Source organism: Acomys minous (assembly GCF_964271855.1).
Source record: "Acomys minous genome assembly, chromosome: 18".
Taxonomy (NCBI): domain Eukaryota; kingdom Metazoa; phylum Chordata; class Mammalia; order Rodentia; family Muridae; genus Acomys; species Acomys minous.
Window position 1 is genome coordinate 23079793 of NC_140501.1, and position 24970 is coordinate 23104762.

General features: G+C 42.1%; 1 protein-coding gene across 2 annotated transcripts in view; it reads right to left on the reverse strand.

Annotated features, from left to right (window-relative positions):
* PIBF1 (progesterone immunomodulatory binding factor 1) overlaps positions 1-24970 on the reverse strand; it is a 157174-nt gene that overhangs the window by 14277 nt on the left and 117927 nt on the right. For both annotated transcript variants that reach the window (XM_084767879.1, XM_084767878.1), the window contains exons 15-16: positions 23549-23679; positions 18231-18315 (exon numbers count right to left, since the gene is read on the reverse strand). In XM_084767879.1, coding sequence (XP_084624005.1) covers positions 18231-18315; positions 23549-23679 — 216 coding nt within the window. The remainder of the gene's footprint in view (positions 1-18230; positions 18316-23548; positions 23680-24970) is intronic.

Genomic DNA, 24970 nt, shown 5'->3' on the forward strand with positions numbered 1-24970 from the left:
TTTTCTTTCTTTCTTTCTTTCTTTCTTTCTTTTTGTTTTTTTGGGACAGGGTTTCTCTGTGTAGCCTGGGCTGTCCTGGACTCACTTTGTAGACCAGGCTGCCCTCGAATTCACAGTGATCCGCCTGCCTTTGCCTCCCGAGTGCTGGGATTAAAGGTATACACCACCACATGCGGCCCAGTTTACAATTTTGATTTCTAATTAGTGAACAAAGCACAGCTTACATGGTTTCTATCTGATGTTAGGGGATATTTGCCAGGATGACCAGGCTCATCTGAAAATCAGTTTTATCCATATAAAAATACATATATACATATACACCTTAGGGCTATCATGAAGAATGCAGAATTCTACCCAAAGGACAAGTGTCCCTTCAGTCTCCCTAATTCTAGCTCATTCTTCACTGATGATTAATTTACAAAGTCATTTCCAAAAATTAAAAAAAAACCTGTCTTTCTGACATGTAAAGTACATAAAATAATTCTAGTTATAAGAATGAATGAAGGACTAACTATTTGATTATATGAATAGAACTAAGGCTTAACCAAAGACAGCATTGCAAGCTGGGTATGAGAGCAATCCCAACACTCAAGAAGCTGAGGAAGGAGGAGTGAGAAGTCAGGTCCAGCCTGAGCTCCCTTTGGTCTCTGTTGCTGTCTCTGTCCCTGTTGATGACATTTCTAATGATGGTGACTGTTATTGGCCAGTCTCTATGAGAAACTGCTCTCTTGGCTCCCAAAGCACACATCTTGGTCATTACTGTCAAGGATCCGCACAGAGTGGTGGCATGTTAGCACAGCTCAGCTGCAGAGCAGCTGCTTAATAGTATTGCATAGCTGATGCCAATAAATTGCTCAAAGTTGTAAACTCTGCAAAGATGTTGGCAAGGGGACACATAGATAGCATTTCTCGATGAAAATAGCTCTGACAAGTATAATGCAAACTATGTGCTCCACTGGAGTACAAGGAAGTGTTTTTATATATGAGGCAACAACATGTCAGGACCAACAGGCCAGACAATTCTGTATATCTTTGGCCTTAGGTTATACAAGGTAGAAAGCAGCCTGGCTTTAAGTCAAGAACGTGCTTTGTGTACGTTTCATTTAAAGGAATATTTTAAATTATAAATTTTTATTTACTTGGTTTTTTTGTTTTTGTTTTTTTCTCCTCTGGGTAGCCTTGGCTGTCCTGGATTCACATTGTAGACCAGGCTAGCATGGAACTCACAGAGATCCACCTGCCTCTGCACATCTTTAATCCCAGCACTTAGGAAGCAGAGGCAGGTAGATATCTGTGAGTTCAAGACTAGCCTGGTTTACAAAGCGAGCCCAGGACAGCCAGGGCTGTTACACAGAGAAACCATGTCTTGAAAAATTAAAAAGAAGAAGGGAGACCAGCTGGCCATAGTGGTGCATGCTTTTAATTCCGGCACTTGGGAGACAGAAACAAGTGGATCTTTGTGAGTTCAAGGCTGGCCTGGTCTACATTGTGAGTTCCAGGACAGCCAGAGTTACATAGTGAGACCCTGTCTCAAAACCAAACCAAATCATAACCATACTACCAAAGACCAACCAAAGAACCATCCAACCAACAAGGAAACAACAAAATGAAAAGAGAGAGAGAGAGAAAAAAAGGAGCCATAAGACAGCTCAGTGAGAAAAGCCACTTGCTGCTAAGCCTAAGGACCTGGTTTTGATTTCCACGAACCACATGGTAGAAGGAGATAAGCAAGTCCCCAGACTTGCTGTTCTCTGACCTCCAGGTACTGTGTTATGCAGCCACGTCCTCACACAAAGTAAACGCAAAATTAAAAAAAAAAAAGTTAAGAGGGGGCTGGAGCAATGGCTCAAAGGTTAAGATTTTCAGCTGCTCTTCCTTAGGACCCAGGTTCAATTCCCAGCACACACATGGTGGCTCATAACAATCTGTAACTCTAGTCGCAGGGGGCTCCTCTGTGTAGCACGGGCTGTCCTGGACTCGCTTTGTAGACCAGGCTGGCCTGGAACTTGAACTCATAGAGATCCTCCTGCCTCTGCCTCCCAGAGTGCTGGGATCATAGGTATGGACCACTGAGCATAGCTCGGAAGTTTTTAGTACATAGAAGTTTCTTAGCTTACCATGGCTGGACTTAAGAGTTTTCCAACTTAAACAATGGTGTTAAGACTTAGGGTACATTATGTTCTGAGTCCGATGACATGACATAACCTCCTCTTTCTTCTCCCCACTACCTCTCCTTAGCCCGGAATTAGCTGTGGAGGCCACACTGGCAGACTTCACAATTCTCCTCCCACTGCTGCATCCTGAGTGTTGGGGTTCTAGGTAAGCAGCACCATGCCTGGTGACAGGCACCACAGTCTTCAATGACAGTGGGCACTGCCTGTGAGCCCCAACTCTCAGCCATCCACGTAGTAGGGCTATGTGATCTATATTCCTCAGGCCTAATGTGTTTTCACTGATGTGTGTCCATGGTGAGGACTCGCAGTTATTCTGTTTTGCACTTTCAGTACAATATTAAACTAATTACACGAGGGCCAGTGAGATGGCTCAGTGAGCAAAGGTGCTTGTCATGGAACTTTACAGGCTGAGCTCAGTCCTGGGACCCATATGATGGAAGGAAAGAACTAAGGTCCACAAATTGTCCTCTGGCGTCCACATGCATGCCCTGGCGAGTGTGCACTCGAGTGTGCACATGCACGTGCATGCACACACACAGAGCTGACATGAGGTAACAATACTTTAGTACAGAACAGGCTTTATGTTTGATAATTGCACAAGTGTTCTTAGCACTTTTAAGGTGGTTAGGCTGTTATGTTTGGTACATTGTTTCAAATGCATTTTCATTTAGTATACTTTTAAATTATAGTGAACTTACTGGAATCTAACCCCACTGTAAATCTATATTTACAGGTACCAGCATGGTCAATTAAGAAAAAAAAATCTGTCACATTAAAAGAAATTTTATTTTATTTTTTTTAAAGAAAGGTATCTAATTGATGGCTGGGCATGGGGACATACTCCTTAGTCACAGTACATAGGAAATGGGGACAGGAAGATGAGTGGTACAAGGTTATTCCTGGCTCCAGAGCTCAGTGCTGTCTGCCTAGCATGTGCAGGGCCCTGGAGTTCCCACCTTGCCCATGTAGTGCCCCCTCTGCCCCTAGACAGGGCTTCTCTGTGTAGCCCTGGCTGTCCTGGAATTCTCTTTGTAGACCAGGCTGGCCTTGAACTCAGAGATCCGTCTGCCTCTGTCTCCCAAGTGCTGGGATCAGAGGTGTGAGCCACCACACCCCGCTGATTGTGTAGGCTTAATTAAATGCTATTTATTCCAGCTGAGTGGTGGTGGCTCTTGCCTTTAATTCCAGCACTCAAGAGGCAGGTGGATCTTTGTGAGTATGACGCCAACCTGGTCTACACACACACACACACACACACACACACACACACACACACACACACACAGAGAGAGAGAGAGAGAGAGAGAGAGAGAGAGAGAGAGAGAGAGAGAGAGAGATCCAGAACAGCTAGCACTTCACTGAGAAACCCTGTCTTAAAAAACAAACATACACAAACAAGTTATATTCCAGGCTTGGTGTGGTGGCAAACACCTTTAATACCAGCACTCAAGAGGCAGAGGCAGGTGGATCTCTGAATTTAAGATCAGTCTGGTCTACGGATAGCTGGGGCTACAAACAGAGAGACCCCCATGTCAGTAAAGTTATTTCTTTCACATTCTAAGAGCTCAGTAAGAATTTTACATCACAAAAGAGAACAATAGGCAAAATAGCTTTTATATAGCAAAGTGTCAGAAAGTAGTATGCTGCTCCACTGCATCTCAAACTGTGCTTTAACACTCTTCAGCCTTCCAAGTACTGGGTCTCACTTATAGGCCAATCTCAGCACTGGCTGCATGGCACAGTGTAGTGCGTGGAGGTGGAGGGAGGGATTAGCTTTCACTGAGGATTTACAACATGCCAGGCTTCCTGTTGTCTATTATACAAAATTTAATTTCATCTATTATATAAAAGTAAGTGGGCACTAATTGAATGTTTTGTTTTTTTGTTTTTTTGGGACAGGGTCTTTCTGTGTAGCCTTGGCTGTCCTGGAAGTCACTCTGTACACCAGACTGGCCTTGAACCCACAGATATTAGCCTTCCAAGTGCTGGGATTAAAGGCATGCGCCACTATGCCCGGCTGTCTCAGATTTTAAGTTGAGGAGAAGTCTAGTCAAATTCATCTGGTTACTAGGAAGAGAAGACAGCATCCAAATGCAGGTCTTCCTGGGTTCAAAGTGGTGATTATGTATACAATCAAGGCCTTAGATACACAATGTCAGGCTTGCAAGGTAGCTTCATGTTATTTAAACCAGACTCATAGAAAATTAAACTATGTCCTCTATACACCCTGTGTACATGTACTGAGCTATCACACTATATTTCACAAATATGTACAATTATTATGAGTCAGTAAAAAATAAAAAGGATATCACCTCTGACCACATAGCTCAGGCTTGAAAAATAAAGACAAATTAACCATCAATTTAACTGAGCTACAAAAATAAACCCAAATCAAGCACTTCCTCCTTCCTGCCGCCCTTGTCGAATCTCCTAACAAAAGCAAAACAAAGTCAAGCGCAGAAGGCATCTCCAGCCCGGGATGAGCGGCTTCCTTTGAACTGCTTCTTCCCCTTTATGCCCCATCTGTTCTAAACACCGAGCTCAGCCAACTCTCGGAGGGGAGAACAGGCGTGTTTACGCATCTTGTTTTCTTTAGATCATCTAGTAATATGTTTCTGCCTCTGGCTGATCATGTTCTAGCTCCTCCGTATGCTAATGTTTTAAGATGACACAATCATGTATGGTGCTATACTCCGGACACGGCAGAGGCTCAGTGAGAATTCCAGTGTTCAGCTGAGTGACAGCAAACGAGAGGTGACCGGGTTGCTTTTGTCAGGGACGGTGGCAGAGAATGCTAGAATGAGCAAACTGAAGAAGTGTGAACACTGTGAGGTCTGAAGATCATGAAATATAGGCACATTGAAGTATGGAAATACTCAAGTGTCAACACACCAAACTATATAGTAAGAACACATATGGAAGTATGTATACACTAAAGTATGCGCACACCAAAGTATAAATACACTGAACTATGAAGAGCTGGTGTGAACACACCAAAATATGGCCATGCTGTAGAGGTACAGACCCATCAAAGAAGCCTGGGCATGCTGAAGTATGAAAACCCCAGAGTCTGAGCACATGGGAGTGTGACTAGACTGAAGAAGAGACACACCGTTTGTCAGAAGCATGGGCACGCTGCTGCCACAGCTCCTCATGAGATCTGCTGTCATTGCTGACTTTGCTTGGTGTGCCCTCCTTTTGTTGTAGCCTTGGCTGTCCTGCACTCCCTTTGTAGACCAGGCTGGCCTCGAACTCACAGAGATCACTTGCCTCTGCCTCCATGAGTGCTGGGATTAAAGGCGTGCGCCACCATTGAGCGCAGCTGGTCTGTCCTGCTAAACATTATACATTAGTTGCTCTCTACTTTAGCTGTTCTCTAGTGCTTTGGCATAATCTAGCAAGTCTTTGATTTTTTTTTTTTCTCTTTATGGTTCAGCATCACCTTTAGGTTTTAAACCTGATACTCCATTGTGAGCACTGTATTTGGACTCTAGTTTACCTCAGGGTATGTAATCTCTCTGAGATATATTCCAAACATTGCACTCTTGTCTTAATTTTAGCTTCTTGATATGTGAATAATACGATCAATGACCTTATTAAGCTTATATCAAAATATCACCAACATAGTTAATTCTTACCATAACCTAATATCACTGCTAGTATTTTCTCTGGGCCAATGCCTATTGCACGAGACTTGGAGCTTTTTAGGTGTGTTATGTGTGTGTGTGTATATGTATGTGCATGTGTTTGTAAGATACTATTATTCTAAGGGAGTCATAAAAACAGAGCGTTAAAAATAATAGCAAGAGGTCATTTTTTTCCTTTTTTTTTTTTTCGAGACAGGGTTTCTCTGTGTAGCACTGGCTGTCCTGGACTCACTTTGTAGACCAGGCTGGCTTTGAACTCACAGTGATCCACTTGCCTCTGTCTCTCAAGTGCTGGGATTAAAGGTGTACGCCACCATGCCCGGCTGCAATCACTTCTTTTTTTTTTTCTTCTTTTTTAAGATTTATTTTATTATTATGTATACAGTGTTGTCTGCTTGTTTACCTGCAGGCCAGAAGAGGGCACCAGGTTACATTATAGATGGTTGTGAGCCACCATGTGGTTGCTGGGAATTGAACTCAGGACCTTTGGAAGAGCAGGCAGTGCTCTTAACCACTGAGCCATCTCTCCAGCCCCTGCAATCACTTCTTATTAACAAAGATCAGGGCTGGCAAAATGGTCAGTGTGTACAAGTGTTTGCTCTGCAAGCCAAACAACTTTAGTGTAATCTGCATAAGCCATGTGGAAAAGCCTGATGCGTAGTGCGTGTCTGTAAACCCAGCACCCCTATGTCAGGACAGGAGACATAGCCAGAACCACTAGGCAACTAGAGGGCCAGCTGGCCTGCAGTCCACAGCCCAGCAGAAATAAGAGACTTCATCAAGGTGGAAGGCAAAAGTGACTCCCACAAGTCATCGTCTTTTGACTTCCATATATGTCACACACATCCCCTAACCTCCACACAAACCTTAAAAAGGGAAAAGAAAATCCAGATAAGTGTACACATTATTAAAAAAAAATGTTCACTAAACTCTTAAAATACAATAAAGAAAGCACATATTTCCTTTGAAAACAAAAGACACTGAGAAGCTGACAAGTCTCTACAACACATAACAGATATCAAAGTGTGACAGAAAAAGCTAAAAGGGTGTTTACACAGATAAGCATTTTTATGGTGAGTTGTTTTCTTGCTTCATACAAGATAGAGCTTTATGGGCAGGAAACAATGAAGAAATTTAAGACTTTAAAGGTGTTGAAAAGACTCAAGGCAGCGAGACCAGAGCAGAGCTCTATGGTCCTACTTCTAAGGTCCCAAAGAAAGTCAAATGTCTGAACATGCTCCTGCATGTCTGTAACCCAGCACTTTTGAGACTGAGGCAGGAGGATGCTAAGTCTGGAATATAGAGTGACGTCCTGTCTCAAAGAAATTCAAGGAGAGTTAACATTCCACAGAATGGAAAGCAGATTACGTGTTGCTCCTGTGAGGTGGGGATAAGCCACTCACACAGCTCTTCCGAGGCCTAAGTGCAGTGGGTGAGGGCAAAGGGACTACATGGTACCACGGTCAGGCCAGGCTGGATGGCTGGCCAGCAGCCCCAGAGACTGGCCTGTTTGCAGGTGCCCACACTAGGATTACAAGCACGTGCTGCTACAACTGGTTTTCTATTGGGGTGCTAGGGATTGAGCTCTGGGCCTGATGCTGGAGGGGCAGACACTTTATGATGAAGCTACTCCCTAGCCCTTAAATATTAAGTACTGTTTAGAGAACATGCCTATTTTGAAGAAGTAATTTTCCTCAGTCAGGTGTTTATCATGATTTTGTGGTGGTGCCAGGTATTGAACCCAGGCTCTCATGCATGCTAGGCAAGCACTTTGAATTGTGGTAGGAGCTTTAACTAAGTTGCTTAGACTGGCCTGGACCTCACTCTGCAATCCATGCAGTCCTTAGCTTGCGATCCTCTTGGCAATAGTGTTGAGTAGCTGGGGTTACAGAAAGGTTCATCTTTGTTTGAGTCTTAGGAGCAATAAGCAGACAGCATGGAGGGGGTAATTTAAAGCTTGTCTTTTAGCTGTTTCCTTACTCCAGATGTACTTGGTGAGAAGCAATCTGTAACTGTTCCCTATTAGGGTACCTAGTATAATATCTTTGGCTTTAAAACAGTTTAAAAGAGGACTTTATAACAGCTCAGTATATATTTATCCCTTGACTATCCTCATCAATGAATTCACAAACCTTTACACTGAAAATTTTTTTTTATTTTTTATTTTTTGAGAGGGTTTCTTTGTGTAGCCTTGGCTGTCCTGGACTGGCTTTGTAAATCAGGCCAGCCTTGCACTCACAGAGATCTGCTTGCCTCTGCCTCCCAAGTGTTGGGAATAAAGGTGTGTGCCACCATGGCCAGGAAAAAAAAATTAATCTAGGTCTGGGTCTGAGGATGCAACCCAGTAAGGTCTGGGCAGGTAATGCAGTGGCAGTACACGCTGAAGCACTGTTCGGTCTCCCACCCAGACCTAAAAGAGAGAAAAAGAAAGAAAGAAACAAAACAGAATGTATAATAAAACAAGACAAAAAAAAAAAAGCCAAAGTAACCTTATGGGCAAAACATTTTACTGTTTTGTATATGCTTTACCCCTGACTTAATGTTTTTGACCTTGTAAAGAGCACCACCACTGCTGATTAGAAACGTACAAGCCTGAAAGGTAATTATGTTTTCATATAAGGAAATATTAGCTTACCTACTTAGTGGTTTTTTTCCCAGTTATGTTGAGTGTAAAAAGAAACTGAATAGGTATATAAGAAAAAAAATGTAAAAAGGTATTCTCAAGAAACTTTCCAAATAGTTAAGTAAGAACTAAAAAGGGTGACACACATATAGAAATATGCAATTTGTTGGAACCCTTTATGAAGTGGATTGCCTAAGGGGCACTTGGGATGTGAAATGCCCCTGAAATCTTCCGAGAAATCACAAAGAACATATGAGTTAGGCTCCGGGAACATAAACATACCGTCAAGAATGATAATTATACCGTGACTTCACTTTGAAGAAAGCTGCCTAACTGCAGGGTTTGCTTCCTTCTTCGAGGTGACATGCTCTGCCATAAGACGTGGGTTCTCTAGGACAGTGGAAGTCAGCCCAACTCTCAACTGAGGGTGGCTTTGTACATTCTAGGACTCCAGTAAGGAGTGACTGGTTAATTTGGGTTAAATACTAACAGAAGTGACCATGGGCCCCAGAAATGCTACTGTAGGGACTGTAGACGCGTTAGGTCTTAGATGCTGTACAAACGCTTATATTCCGTGGAGGTTTGATAAGCAGAGGCTGCTGCAGCTGCAGTTATCATGTTTTGGGTTTCAGGAGTAGCTGTATGCTAGACAAACTTCCCAACATGACTTTCTATTGGCTATTTTCAGACAATTCTTTGAAACTGTTCTGGGTTATATCAGTTTCTGTACTTTTCTAGTTAAAACGATATCACTAATCAGAAAGAAACAGTTTTGGAAAGGGAGGAAAAACATTTAAAATACCAGTTTCTAAAGCTATTTGATAGCTAGTAGTACGACTACTAATAAAAGATTTAAAAGTGCACAAGAAATTCTAAGATGAAGTCCTAGAAACAAATGCTGATTATTATTATTATTATTATTATTATTATTATTATTATTATTATTATTATTATTTGGTTTTTCGAGACAAGGTCTCTCTGTGTTAGCCTTGGCTGTCCTGGACTCACTTTGTAGACCAGGCTGGCCTCGAACTCACAGCGATCCACCTGCCTCTGCCTCCCGAGTGCTGGGATTACAGGCATGCCAAATGCTGATATTCGTAATTCTAGTGCTTGGGATACCCTGTCAGGAGGACCTGGGCTACCAAATAAAACAGTCTTAAAATATCTAAAATAAGCCAATCAACAGAACCAGTGCTCTAAAGAACTGCCTTGCCCCACTTACAAATGCTACCAGCCCTGTTTCCGTCTAAGTGGTTATCTTTGGGAACTGGGAACTGAGGCATTCAGTCAGGACAGTGCAAATGGGAGAAGCTTAGGTTGTGGGGAAAAAGAAGGGAAAGAGAGGAGCTGAGAAAGGGAAGGGTAAACCTTGGGGCTGTGGCTTCCTGTGGCTGGAGGGTACCCAGCCTGGATGGCAGTGCCCTATGCTTTATACCTGGAGCCCCACTATGGCTCGTTCACAGGCTCTCCTGGTTGGTCTTACATTCTGACTATGTTTCAAATCACATTCTTTCCCCCTGAGAGGTTAAGAGGTATGCAGTGCTTGCTGCTTATCTTTGTATTGGTCCCGAGGCTTTTTAGAGTCCTCCACACTTAGTCTCAGTGCTATGGTCTGCTGAGGTGGGCTGCTCTCAACTGCTGGTGCACTGACAAACCTCTACGTGGCTGTTGCTTCCTCTCGCCCAGCTGCTTACAAAAGTGAGACTCTTCCTTTTTGGTGTTTTGTTGTTGTTGTTTGTTTTTTGTTTTTCAATACAGGGTTTCTCTGTGTAGCCTTGGCTGTCCTAGAACTCCCTTTGTAGACCAGGTTGGCCTCGAAATCACAGCGATCTGCCTGCCTCTGCCTCCCAAGTGCTGGGATTAAAGGAGTGCACCACCACCACTCTTAGTTTTGATTTTTGTTTGTCTGAGATAGGGTCTCAATGTGTAGAAACTGCTATGTAGACTAGGTTGGATCGAATTCATAGTCATCTTCTTCACCACATTATATATGTATATTTCTACTATAATATGAGGTATTATACCCACCCAACTCAATTATAATACAGGGTTTACTTCCAATACCTTGAAAGTGGTACTGCAGCCTATTTAGGATAATCAAGTAATACAAGCTAATTGTTAGTAGATTGTGTGTGTGCCACCACACTCGGCTTAAAGATGTTTTTATTATACTGATGTTCTTTTAAAAAACTTATTTATGGGCAGGGCATGGTGGCGCACGCCTTTAATCCCAGCACTCGGGAGGCAGAGGCGGGCGGATCGTTGTGAGTTTGAGGCCAGCCTGGTCTACAAAGTGAGTCCAGGACAGCCAACGCTAACATGGAGAGCTCCTGTCTCAAAAAACCAAAAAACCAAAAAAACCCTTATTTATTTATTATGTATACAATGTTCTGCCTGCATGTACACCTGTGTACCAGAAGAGGGCACCAGGTCTCAATATAGATGGTTGTGAGCCCCCATGTGGTTGCTGGGAATTGAACCCATGTTCTTTGGAAGAGCAGCCAGTGAGTGCTCTTAACCGCCGAGCCATCTCTGCAGCCGCTGATGCTCTCACTTCCTGCTGTTGGGGACTCCTTCACGGTGCTGTTTCCTGGGACTCTGCCATGCACCTCTTTTGTTCTCATTCTATACCCTCTCATGACTTAATCTACTTCCATGTTAAATAAATTATTCTATGACTTAAATCTTCCCTTTTTATTTTTCTTTTTTAAAGATTTATTTATTTGTTATGTACACAGTGTTTTGTCTGATATGTACACCAGAAGAGGGGGCGAGATCTCATTATAAGGTGGTTGTGAACCATCATGTGGTTGCTGGGAATTGAACTCAGGACCTTTGGAAGAGCAAGCAGTGCTCTTAACCTCTGAGCCATCTCTCCAGCCCTCAGATCTTTCTTTATAAATGAGATCTTTCTTGGGCTTAAGAACTCCTGCTTTAACTTAGATGTGGATATATCCACTTAGGTATTTACCTTTTTTCCTCAAGTTTTTCTTCCTTCTACCACCACAGACCTAGGAACCAGCCAGAAGCTGGGCCATCAGTCTCCTCTCTCCCTCCTCATCAGTTCCTGAATCCAATTGCCAAGCACTGTGATTCTGCTTTTAAGTCAGCCTATTTTTGACTCATGTCACCATCAGCAATCTAGTTCCAGTGAAATACTGGAATAGCTTCTTTTTTGTTGTTGTTGTTTTTGTGTGTGTGTGTTTTTGAGACAGGATTTCTCTGTAGCCCTGGCTGCCCTGGACTTTGTATACCAGGCTGGCCTTGAACTCACAGCGATCCACCTGCCTCTGCCTCCCCAGTGCAGGGATTAACCATGCCTGGCCTTGGAATAGTGGTGTTTTTACCACTGTCCTTACTATAGTTCTAAAGGCTGTGGGAAAGTGGCTTTTAAACCAGTGTCTGAAGCTTGAGATAGTTACAAAATAGACTCTCTCTCTCTCTCTCTCTCTCTCTCTCTCTCTCTCTCTCTCACACACACACACACACACACACACACACACACAGAGAGAGAGAGAGAGAGAGAGAGAGAGAGAGAGAGAGAGAGAGAGAGAGAGAGAGAGAGAGAATTAGAAGCGTGGAGGTGTAGCTTAGCTCAGTGGCAGAGCACTTCCCTAACAAGTGAGCTTAACCCCCACACCACAGCAAACAAACACACAAACACACCTCTAATAGCAAAGAAAGCAGAAATTGGATGTTCAGATGTGATTGTAAATCTGCTTCAGTTAAGGCAGTATGAATGGAAGGAAGTGGGTGAACAGTTAGGTGGCCCCTGATGACACCCAGAGGACAAGCTGCTCCAAGGCCACGATTTCTTTACTCCTTGCTTCCAACCTCCAGGGTCCGAGCCCTGTACTGCTAAGAGTAACAGCATAGAGTCAGTTTGTGTCCTTTTACCTGTTTTTGTTTTGTTTTAGCCTGTTTACGGTTTTCTTTTTTATCTGTTCCATCAGGTATCACTCTTAGGGCAAATGAAGACATTTAAGAGTAAAATAGGTTACAACCTTCTGGAAAGGACACGGCAAAGGTTACTAAGGCGCCAAAGTAACAGCTGGGGGTGGGGGAGAAAGAGAATAACTGGATAAGATAATCAGCTTTATGCTTTTTGACAACAGAGACAAAAGCGAAGCACAGTGAATTAAAGCTTTCATTTTCAGACAGAAAGAAAGAAGGCTACAGCTTCATCTACAGAGGCAAAGCTTTCCTGGAACTAACGCAAGGAATGATTCACATGGAGGGGTTTTGTTTGTTTGTTTTTTGTCTAAACTTGACTTTTTTTTCCCTTAAGGAAAACATGGATTTCCTCTTACTTTTAAGAGCATATAAGCCGCAAGCATGGTAGATTTGCTTCAGTCTCAGCACCGCCAGTTTCATCAGTACCACCAGCACTGGTGGCGGTTACTATTGGACTGCAGGGACGATGGCAGCACAGATTCTACACCGCGGAGTTAGCAGACCCCTTACGTGACCTGTTTTACAACACCGAGAGAGCACATTGGACTTTGTGCTGACCTCATCATAAAAGCTGAGATCTTGACAGTAAATTTTGCTTTGATGGAAGGACTTTTCTGAGCTCCCTTGTCTTTTATTGCATTTTAGTCTCACTGAACACAGGAACAAAACTTCAGAAACACAGAATGAAGAAGAACGGACTGACATCTGATCCCTGTTCACATACATATTTTCCCTAAAGAAGTTGAGACTAAAAATCACCTACCACACTACTCCTAATCTCAGTACATACAAGCTATTGATGAATGTATATATTAGACATTTCTATCACACTTTTGGTATTTGCTGTGCAGGTTCAAACCTAACATATTTAACCCAGGTGAGCTTCACAGTCAGAAAAGACAAGCCATAGCTTTTTATTCCCTCCTTATCTAGATATCTCTTCATGTTTTTCTTATGTCAAAATCAGACTAATCTAGGGGTGGAGTAGTGGTAAAGCATACTTGAGGCACAGTTTGTGATCCACAGTGTGTTGGTGTGTGTGTGTGTTGGTGTGTGTGTGTGTGTTGGTGTGTGTGTGCTCACATACTTTCTATAATGAAGTTGAGACTGAAAAACATCTACCATACCACTTCAATATACATACCAATTTATGAACTGTTTATGAATGCATATTCTAAAGTTTTATTATCATAAGAGAGCAACATACAATTTCACAAGTTGGTTTTTTGTTTGTTTGTTTGTTTGTTGAGACAGGGTTTCTCTGTGTAGCCTTGGCTCCTGCATGCTAGGGCAGCACCGTATCAACCGAGCCACACCCCAGTGCAATAGCCGTACTTCAAAGCAGGTTTGTTTTTGAGGTAACACTAACCTAGAAAATAAAACTTTGTATAGCCAGACTCTGAATGTTTTAGAAATGACAATCTAGAACTTCCCTACTTGGTGCCTTTCTCATTTACTAGCACTTGTCAGCATGTGACTTGGATCTGACTCATGTTACATGAACACTAAGAGCCACAGAGAACTCAGTGGACTGCCACAGAGGTGGGGCTGGGCCCTAACCCAGGCAGTATCTGAGGAACTGGAAAGTGGTTACTTGTCACTTGTTTTCTATATGAACCACTAATTTAAATGTTTGCAATTTAGCTGATTAAAGCCATGATGTACATTAAATGATTTCCTCGGGCCTTGACTAGTATGAAGTAAGCCAATACCTTGGGTGCCCTCAATCAGGCTTTTGTCATGTGACCAAGTGCCTGAGAAAGCAATGGAAGTGAAGATGGAGTATATTGGTTCACAGCTTTTTAGCTCTTACTTGAACACATGAATAGAATAAGGTGGCTTCACGACTGATGTATAAAATGTAGAAATAAAATGGCTTCTACAGTTTTCAAAGTCTAGAATAATCCTTTAGAATTAAATGAGGCCATTCTGAAAAGAAAGTCATGGCTAGCTTTGAGATGGAAGAGAAACCTCTGGTTACGCTCACTTACATATTCAAATTTAAGAACACACACTGAATAACTCAGGCTTCCACACTGAAGAAACAATATTCAAAGGCAGAATTCTAGGATATAAGTCATGGCTGTGTGGATGGAGAAGGCCTAGAACGTCCAAAGCCAGAAGGAAGAATAAGCATCTGCAAAGAAGCGTTGCCTAGCTCTGCCACCTGTTACTGATGGCCTCTTCTACCTCAGGGTTATCTCTAATTGGAGTCCAGAGGCTCAAGATGGAGCTTAGCTGAAAGCTTGCCCAGTTCATGTGGAGTCCCGAGTTTGGTCCCAACAGGATAACAACTGGGCATGGTAGCACATATCCTGGAATCTTAACACTTGGTATGTAGAGGCAGGAGGATCAGGAGTTCAAAGTCTGGCTACACAGTGAGCTTGAGGCTAACTTGGGGTACAGGAGCCTGTATCAAAAAGCAGGAAAAGGAAAGAAAAAATCAGTTCCAGACAACCTTCTTGCTGTTTTTTTGTTTGTTTTTGTTTTTTTTGAGAGTTTCACTACTTAGCCAAGTGTACCTAAAACTTGCCATCTTCCTATCTTAGCACCCAGAGTGCTGCAGCACAGGTCGGGGTTGCCATGGTCACCTCTTCTTTACTCTTTTGTCCATCATCTAGGAGAACTTATTCTGAAAGCCCTTTCTTTTTTCTTTCTTTCTTTGGTTTTTCAAGAAAGGGTTTCTCTGTGTAGCTTTGGCTGTTTTAGACTCGCTTTGTAGATCAGGCTAGCCTCGAACTCACAGCAATATGCCTGCCTCTGCCTCCTGAGTGCTGGGATTAAAGGCATGCACCATCATGCCTGGCCATTTCTTTTTTTCAAATTAGATTTTAATTAATGTGTATGTGTGTGCTCCTGCATGACTGCATAGGCCATAGACATGAAGTTGCCCACAGGGGCCAGAAGATGTCAAAGGTCCCAGAACTGGAATTTTATGCAGTTGAGAGCTGCCCCATGTGGCCAGGAACCAAGCCCACAGGTCCACGCAGCAAGTGCTCTTAAGTGAGCCATCTGTCCAGCCTGTCCCGTCTCTAGTGGAGACAAGCCTCCACCTCCCCAACACTGCTTCAGCATATGCACCTCTGAACCATTTCCAGCCACAGTCCCTAGTTAATCTCTCAACAATATTCTTCCAGTGTGATTTCTTTCCAAACAGTTGACACACTTTTTACATACCAGAAAACAACTTTAGTAATCTCATAAATCAGTGGTTTCTTTTGAAACTTTCCATTTTAGAAAAATAAAATGATAGAAACATTGTAGAAAAGAAGTTATGATTAAGATAGCTCACTGAGCTGGGCATGGTGGCGCATGCCTATGATCCCAGCACTAGGGAGATAGAGGCAGGAGGATCACTGTGAGTTTGAGGCCAGCCTGGTCTACAAAGTGAGTCTAGGACAGCCAAGGCTACACAGAGAAACCCTATCTCAAAAAATAAAAACAAAACAAAACAAAACAAAAACCCAAAAAACAAAACCTCTCTGGCCAGGCATGGTAGCACACACCTGTGATCCCAGCACTCAGGGAAGCAGAGGTAGAGGCAGGAGGATCGCTGTGAGTTTGAGGCCAGCCTGGTCTACAGAGCAAGTCCAGGAGAGCCAAGGCTACACAGAGAAACTCTGTCTCAACCCCCACCCCCAAAAGCACCCCCACTCTAGAAAGGCATGGCAGCAGATGCTTACCCTGAAACCTAGCATTTGTATTCTAGCATGTACCTGAGAGAAAGAGAGGCCCATGTTTTGCACAAATGCATGCAAACAGCTGCTTAGAGTGGTTTTATCTGTAGATGTGATGATATAGTTTAAAATGAAACATGCAAATAAACAACAGATAGTGGGAGAGGATGTGCTTAGTCCTGCTGTGACTTGAGGTACCAGGGTGGGTTGGTACCCTTTGGGGGCCTCCCCTTCTCTGCGAAGGAGAGGGAGGCATGGCGGAGGGGGGCGTGAGTGTGGTACTGAGAAGAAAGGAGAGAGGGGCTGGGATCAGGCTGTAAAGTGGTGAAATAAATTAAAAAAATCACAAAGTAGATACAAAATTAAAAATAACATATTACATTGTAATATTAATATAAGAATAAATTAAAAATTTAAATGTACTATAACATGATCCAAACACTGGGCTGTAGCCACATAATATGGCATTAAAACTCAGTTAAGTAAAAAACGGCCAGGTGCAAAAGGCTACATGTTGTTAATGTAATTTATATGACACTCTATAAATGGTGGAAAACTACAGGTAGAGAAAATAGGTCAGTTGACATTAAGGCACAGAACAAGGGAAAAGAAAGGAAGCCACCTCAAGGGGGTCTAAGAGAGTTTTGGGGGTGGTAAGATTATTTACATACTGACACTGGTAGATGTATTTGCCAATAAAACAGAGAAACTAATGCCCCCAAAGTTGTCATTCTGTAAGTAAGTCATACTGTAAGTATGAATGTGATTCTCCCTTCCTTCCTTCCTTTCTTTTCTTTTCTTTTCTTTTCTTTTCTTTTCTTTTCTTTTTTCTTTTAAGGTCTCATGGACCTCAGGCCAACCTCAAACTTCCTATGTGGCTAAGGATGGCCTTGAATCTCTCACCATCCTGCTCCTCTTGCTTTAGTGCTGGTATTATGGGTGTGCATTTATTTAGTGCTAGGGATGAAACCCAGGCCCTGTGCATGCCTGGTAAGCTAGGCTACCAACTAAGCTATATACCTGGCCCTGTTTGTATTTTCTTTTTTTGGTTTTTCAAGACAGGGTTTCTCTGTGTAATAGCCCTGGCTGTCCTGGACTCGCTTTATAGGCAGAGGTGGCCTTGAACTCACAGAGATCCATTCGCCTCTGGCTCCCAAGTGCTGGGATTACAGGCGTGCACCAGCTCGTTCAGCTCTTGTTTATATTTCTAATAAATCTGATGTAAAACAAAATAACTGACCAGCACAAACTGCACTAGATGGGTTTAAAAAGGAAGGAAAGGTGGAAGGGAGGGAGGGAGGGGGGGAGGAAGGGAGGGAGGGAGGGAGGAAGGGAGGAAGAGAACATGACATTAGGTGAGTAGGGAGGTGGGGAGAGCTCAGAGAAGGATATGAACAGGACCAAAAGACACTGCATGACATATTTTATAATAAAGTTTATAAATTAAAAAATCACTTCTCTCAATTTTGGAGTTTTTCTTTTTAAAAAAATTTATTTCTTTCTTTTCTGGTTTTTTGAGACAGGGTTTCTCTGTGCAATAGCCCTGGGTGTCTTGGACCTCTCTTTGTAGATCAGGCTGGCCTCAAACTCACAGAGATCAGCTTGTCTCTACCTCCTGAGTGTTGAGATTAAAGGTGTGTGCCACTATGCCTGGCTGAAATTTAATGTCTTATGGCAGAAAGAAATAAAGCAGGAAGTGATTAAATAATGTGGAAATCAGAGATTGAGATATAAACAAATAATACTGGTCAACAAGAAAGGCATTACAGTGGGGAATGGTGGTGCATACCTTTAATCCCAGCACTTGGGAGGCAGAGGCAGATGGATCGCTGTGAGTTCGAGGCCAGCTTGGTCCACAAAGCAAGTCTAGGACAACCAAGGCTACACAGAGAAACAGGGAGAGAAACCCTGTCTCAATAAACCAAAATAAGAAAGAAAGAAAGACAAAATAAAGAAAGGCATTCCAGAAAAGAGCTAGCTCTAAAAATGAAGTACATCACAAGTCAAATGTTATCAAAATGAATAGATCACAGTGAGCTACAAACAGAAATCATTGGTGAACACAGGACACCAGGATTCAATCATCTTAACGTAAACATGGATTTGGAAAATGCTCAAAAGGTGACAAACTATTACAAGGTGGGAAAAGTACCTCACGATGACTTAGAAGCTGTTCCAAATCCGATGCCATCTGGTTCTTCGTCTGCAGCAGGGCTGACTTTTCTTTATTTAAGTTGCTGTTAAAAACCCAAGTGTTGAAAAGTGATCATGTTGTGTGAGTTTAGTTAAGATAAAGTAAATACAAAAAAAAAAAATGTAAGCGTGGTGGTTTGAACTGAAGATAAATCAATTTGTAGTCAGTGAAGACAGCAAAGCAGACACTGTACCACTTAGTTGAACGAGTATCAGAGTCTTGGTGCCACAGGAGCTGTGGCCCTGGACTGTCCTGCCTGCTGTGGGCACGCAGTGCTTTAGCCAATGCTTACTCCTGAAGTGTTAAAACAAAGTGTATATACACGGACAAGTACTGAAACACAAGATATTAGAAGTCAAACTGAAATATTTACCTCTAGAACGGTAGTATTTTATAATTTTTTACATAGTAAATTGTGAAGTATACAAATTAAATGGATCAGTCTACTGTAAACTCTGAAAAATTATTTCATCTCCAAATTCCTTCCCCCTCCTTGATACAGGGTTTTTCTGTGTAGCCTGTTCTGTAGAGCAGGCTGGCCTCTAACTCAGAGAGATCTGCCTGCCTCTGCCTCCTGAGCACTGAGTTTAAAGGGGTGCACCACTATGCCTGGCTCCAAATCCTTAGTTTCCTCTTCAATTTCTATGTTTCCACTGTGATCTTTCTCACTGTTAAGATCTGATTTATGACAGAGTCCATATAAGGTTATATTAATATTCTAAGAAATGACTGTGGACTGCTTTCTGCGATTTTACTATTTGATATACAGGAATTAACGGGAAGAATCAAATGAAATATTCTATAAAATGTCATTAGTAAAAAGAAATCTATGTGACCAGTTCTATAAGAATTGAGAAAAGTGGGGCTGGAGAGATGGCTCAGGGGTTAAGAACACTGCCTGTTCTTCCAGAGGACCCGGGTTTAATTCCCAGCCCCACATGGCAGCTCACAACTGTCTGTTAACTCCAAAATCTGACATGCCCCCCCTCCCCAACAGACATACTTGCAGGCAAAACACCAATGAACATAAAAATAAATAAATACATTTAAAAAAAGAATTGAGAAAAACAATAATAAACCAAAGTAGCACAGTTCCTTAAATGTTGAGACAAAATCTGTTAGGGTGAGACTAATAAATGTTTTGTTAACAATTGACATGTAATATGAATAAATTAATAAAAAAGAAATGTTTTATTGAAAGACATCTTTAAGTTATACTTACTGAAAAGTTTTCAATTATCAAAATATTAGAAGACTCCTTTGACCTTAAAGAAATGTAGTGAGCATTTTGGAAGAATTGGTAAGTTCAAGGATTGAAAAAGAAAACCCACTCCTCCCAAGTAAGTCAGCCCCTCAGGAAGCACCGTGGTCTCTGGAAGAGGCCATGCAGCTCTGACTTGCTTGCTGCTGTGCTGCTCGCTCAGCTGTGCTGTGCAAATGCAGTGCTCCGCTGACACTGTAAAAGTGTAAACTACTCATGTATGTCAAAGGGATATGTGAATTACCTAGTGAATGATTACATAAAGCGCTCAACACATAAAACTGTACATTAATGCTATATACTATTACTAACTTAGATGAAAAACAGGCATCAGAGGAAAACAGTAATTAAATGCCAATAAAGGCAAGCAGCTCAGCAGAAAAACAAACTGACATGCAGAGGTAGGCGCCAGAGATCCTACTAAGCCGAGCAGTTGAAAAAAACAAAATGGTGTACAGCACAGAGTGTCATGTTCTGTCAGGCTCGAAGGCCTGGTACACATCAGATGTTTCTGAAATGCTCAAATTCAAAGCTATTATATTTTATCTGAAGATACACACTCCTCAAAATGAATGTAAATTCAGCAAACATAACTAGGTCTTTTAAAGGAGTGTTTACAATTGTATGTAAGTACACACACATACACAATACACACACACACACACACACACACACACACACACACACACACACACACACGACACATGCACGCATACATGCACTTTCCCTTTCTGTCCTAAATAGTATCAAGCCCATTAAATAAAATATAAAGTGCAATGGGAATGGATTATTGAGGTAATTAAAGGATTCTGATTGGATATTTTCTAGAAAGGCTTTGTATATAGTATTTAAGTTTTCAAGACTAAAGCGAGTGTTCCAGAATTAAACAGCAAAACAGCCACACACTATGGAATCCAAGGTGGGAGACAATAGAGTAACTGTGGTGCATCTGAAAGATAGTTTATCACAAGCACTTCAGACCACATTTCTGTGACTGGAAGGTCTGGGGATACACTTGCTATAACATATTTACGTCACAAAGGACACTATCTTAAACGTGGGCATTTCTAAAACTTCACGTGATGATTATTAAATTCACTGTCCTGATATTATGTACTAGAAGTATGGAGAAATGAGAGAGTTTAATACAATAGAAACTCACTTTGAAAAATATAAAGCGTCCACCCTGTGTCAAAAAACCAATGCATACATATATATATATCTTCCATGTGTGACTCATAAAGCTACAAAACAAACCTCCTTATGAGCACATCTATCTTGAATGGTATATTACAGCCATAATTGTTCAATTCACTGTTAATTATTACTTAGAAATTCATGTTTATGGCTCTGTTTCACCTGCTATATGAAAACATATTCTTGATATATTGTACCTTAACTTCCTGGATCAATATACTCTGGCTCAGCCCTGTAAGAGAAGTTGACAATGTAGTCTTTTCTTCTCTAACTACTAGTTAAGAATAAACTGAGGGTTGGGCGTGGTGGCACACACCTTTAATCCCAGCACTCGGGAGGCAGAGACAGGCAATGTAAGTTCAAGGCCAGCCTGGTCTACAAAGTGAGTTCAGGACAGCAAAGGCTACACAAAGAAACCTTGTCTCTAAAAACAAACAAACAACCCAAAATCCCCCAAAAAACCAAAACAAAAGAATAAACTGAAGACTGACAGCTTGCCTCAGATCCAAAGCACAGCTCACATTGTATTTCCAGACTGACTGTCTCTTGTGGGTGGTGGAGAGTTAACATGATCCTTTTAGAAGAGATTACTACTTTAATGACAGGGGAATTCAAAGCAGTTACTACATCATCTTAACATGAGCTTTCCACCATGCTTCTGATGACCTGACTTCAGGACATGCTCACTCTAGCCTTTCTGGGTACTAAGCACACTGTATAAGAAAGAGGTCTGGCAGTGTGGCACAGTGGCAGAACACTTGCCTGAATAAATTGTATAAATATTTAAACTTGTAAGGGTTAAGGATAGTACAATAGTATTGTTTACTTTTCAAAGAAAAGAATGGGTTTGCTCAGTTCTTTTGAGGTTAAGACAAGCTCCCATGTATCCCAGGTTAGCTGCAAACTCCTACACAGCTGAGGATGACCATAAACTCAAACTTCTTATTAATCTGTTGTATGTGTGTGGGTGTGGGTGTGTTATATGGGCCATTGTACTCGCCAATGTGGAAGCCTCAGGAAGACATTGGATTTTTCTCCTCTCTCATTCTGCACGATTCCCTTGAATGGACTCCTACTGATCCGGGAACCAGCATGGCCCAGCGATCCTTTCTGCATCCCAACAGCACGAGTGATTACAGGTGCACGTGGCCACACCTTGCTCTTTTAGTTGTGGTTAAGATAGGTACTGGGATATGAAGCCTTCACATCTGCACAGCAAGTTTCCTTCTCCTCTGAGCCATCTCTCTAGCTCTGTAACTGGCTTCTTAATGTTATCACCACACCTCATCATTCAAACATGTATGGAGGCAGAACTTAGGACGCCACAATTACACTACTTTTATATTTCACAACAGTTTGCAGTTATTTCACCTGGAAGCAAGATATCATATCCCATCCAATATTAGTTCAGAATCTGTTAAAATATATTATGAATTTATGAAGCACAATTTTGGTAATCTGAACGCAGTGGTGCACACCTTCAATCTCAGCATCAGGAAGCAAAGGCAGGTGGTTCTGTGAGCTCAAGAGCAACCTGGTTTAAGTAATGGGTTCTAGGACAGCCAGGGCTGTTACACAGAGAAACCTTGTCTCAAAAAACCTAAAAAAAAAAAAAAAAAAAGCCAGCACTTGGGAGGCAGAGGCAGGTGGATCACTGTGAGTTCAAGGCCAGGCTGGTCTACAAAGTGAGTCCAGGATAGTCAAGGCTACACAGAGAAACCCTGTCTCAAAAAACCACAAACAAGCAAACAAACAAACAGCCTAAAAATGGGTGCCAGCAAGAGGGCTTTGCAAAGCTGGGCAGAGTGGAGCAAACTTGTGATCCCAGCACTTGGGAGGCAGAGGGAGGCAGCAGCTCTCTTTATTTCGAGGCCATCCTAATCTACAGAGCTGTTCCAGGATAGTCAGGGCTACACAGAGAAAGCGCCATGAAAAACCAAAAAATGATAGAAAGAAAGAAAAAAAAATTTAGAGTGGCTAGTAAATGTGGCAAATCTTTTGCATAAAGTATATTTTCCCCCAACATAGAATCAGTTTTAAACAAAGGTGTCAAAAGGAATTTATTTACTGACACTGAAGTAATTCTTGGGTTACTTCATGTAAAGGGTTAGAGGCAGATAAGCCCAGAATGTTCCTAGCAAAGTCAACATAAATCTAAGTAAATGTGTAAACTTGACCTGTTTAAAAAGCCATTTTGACTCTACAAATGGTATCTGTGTACAGTCCTCCCCTCCTGGCTGCCCCACCTCTCAGTGAAGAATCTAGAAGACAAGAACAAGCCGGCTTTTATGGGCAGTGTTTTGCTAGTGAGTACAGAATTATTTCCACACTAAGACTTCTGATCATAAGGTGAAATATGAATACATATTATGACGGTAACATGTGAGTACAGGTGTGTACACGCCACACAGCGTATAAAGGATGGATGTCAAGAGGTGGTCATTGCTTTCCACCTGATTTAAGACAGTTTTTTTCCCCCCTGTTGCTTCGCCTTGATAGCTGGTCTGTTGGTTTCTGGGGTCCTCCTGTCTCCATCCCTGTCTGGCTTTGGAAGCCCTGAGACTACACACATGCACTGCTGAGTCTGGCTTCCTGTGGGTTCTGGCAATCTGCACTCGGGCCCTCATCTGAGCACATAGAGCAGACACTTCTACAAGTGAGCCATCTCCACAGTGCTTTTTTTTCTAAATTTGAATCCCTGTATCATTTAAGATTGTGATCAGAATTAAATTATTTAGAATGTACAATCCAGGCCAATCTACAGCAGCATATTAACAATGTCTTCATTATTCAAACACAAGAGGCGTAGATGGCTTACCTGACATCTTTCTCAAGCTGAGCTGTGCACTTCATCAGTGAGTCGATCTTGGAATCCCTCTGCTGCACAGACTCTATGAGGTATCTGTAGGGTTGCTGAGTCTGATTTAACAGTGAATTGGCTCTGTCAAGCTAAAGAAACACACATTTCACTAAACTGCACAAACCTGACAACGAATGGAAGCCATCTGCAATGCTCTAGCACTATAGCACATTAACTCTTGACACGGCTTTGCTGGCACCTGGACTGCATGAGCCCAGGACTCAGGCCTGTGCACACCACAGCCCAGCGTGCACTGCGCTCTTCTGCACATCAACTATTCTGAAAGGCTAAATAAATCTGCATACATTTGGAGGTTTAAAAATGACCAAGCACCAGGTGGTGGTGGTGGTGGTAGCAGCGGCAGCAGCAGCACACCTTTAATCCCAGCATTCTGGTGGCAGATCCCTGAGTTTCAGGCCAGCCTTGTCTACAGAGTGAGTTCCAGGACAGCCAAAACTATATAGAGAAACCATCTCAAAAAAACCAAAAATAAATACGTAAATATCATAATTCTTACTTTTCATATTCCCTTTAGTTTTTAAAATATTTATTATATCTGAATAATTTTATATAATATTAAATAAATATTAAAAAAAATCATGGTTAAAATACCAAAAAGGCCCTTGAAAGTTTTGTGTGTGTGTGTGTGTGTGTGTGTGTGTGTGTGTGTGTGTGTGTGTGTGCAAGCCCGTGTATGTGCTGGGACTAATGGTGTGTGCCTCTATGCTCAACTTAATTAAACCATTTTTAATTGAAAAAATTCAGTGGCACGAACATTTTCACAATGTTTTACAACCGTTATACTTTTTAATTTCAGTGCTGGGATTGAAGCCAGGCTGACATGCATGTCAGCCGGAAACTCTAACCACTATGTTCTAAACTTGAACTAGCTGGACTACTTGTTTTTCAAGACAAAGGAAAGGTTCTTCTGTGGCCACGGAGTGGGGACTGCAGGCGTCTACCACCACAGCTGCTTATGCTTCCTTTCTAAAGTCCTTTTAAAATCCTTTTAAAATCTACACACTTTAATCCCAGCACTAGGGAGGCAGAGGCAGGCGGCTGTGAGTTCGAGGCCAGCCTGGTCTACAAAGTGAGTCCAGGATGGCCAAGGCTACACAGAGAAACCCTGTCTCGAAAAACAAACAAAAAAAATCTACATACTTCTAAAATTTAAGCTCTATATACAATTTACTTTAGCATTTCAATTTTGTTTGGGGGGGATTCCATTTATTTTACAAAAACAGTAGGAGAAGCTGGGAGTAATGTTCTAAGATTTTAATCCCAATACTCAGGAAGCAGAGGTAGGTGAATCTCTGTGAGTTCAAGGCTAGCTTGCTCTGACATAGAGGGTTCCAGCACAGCCACAGCTACAGAGCCATC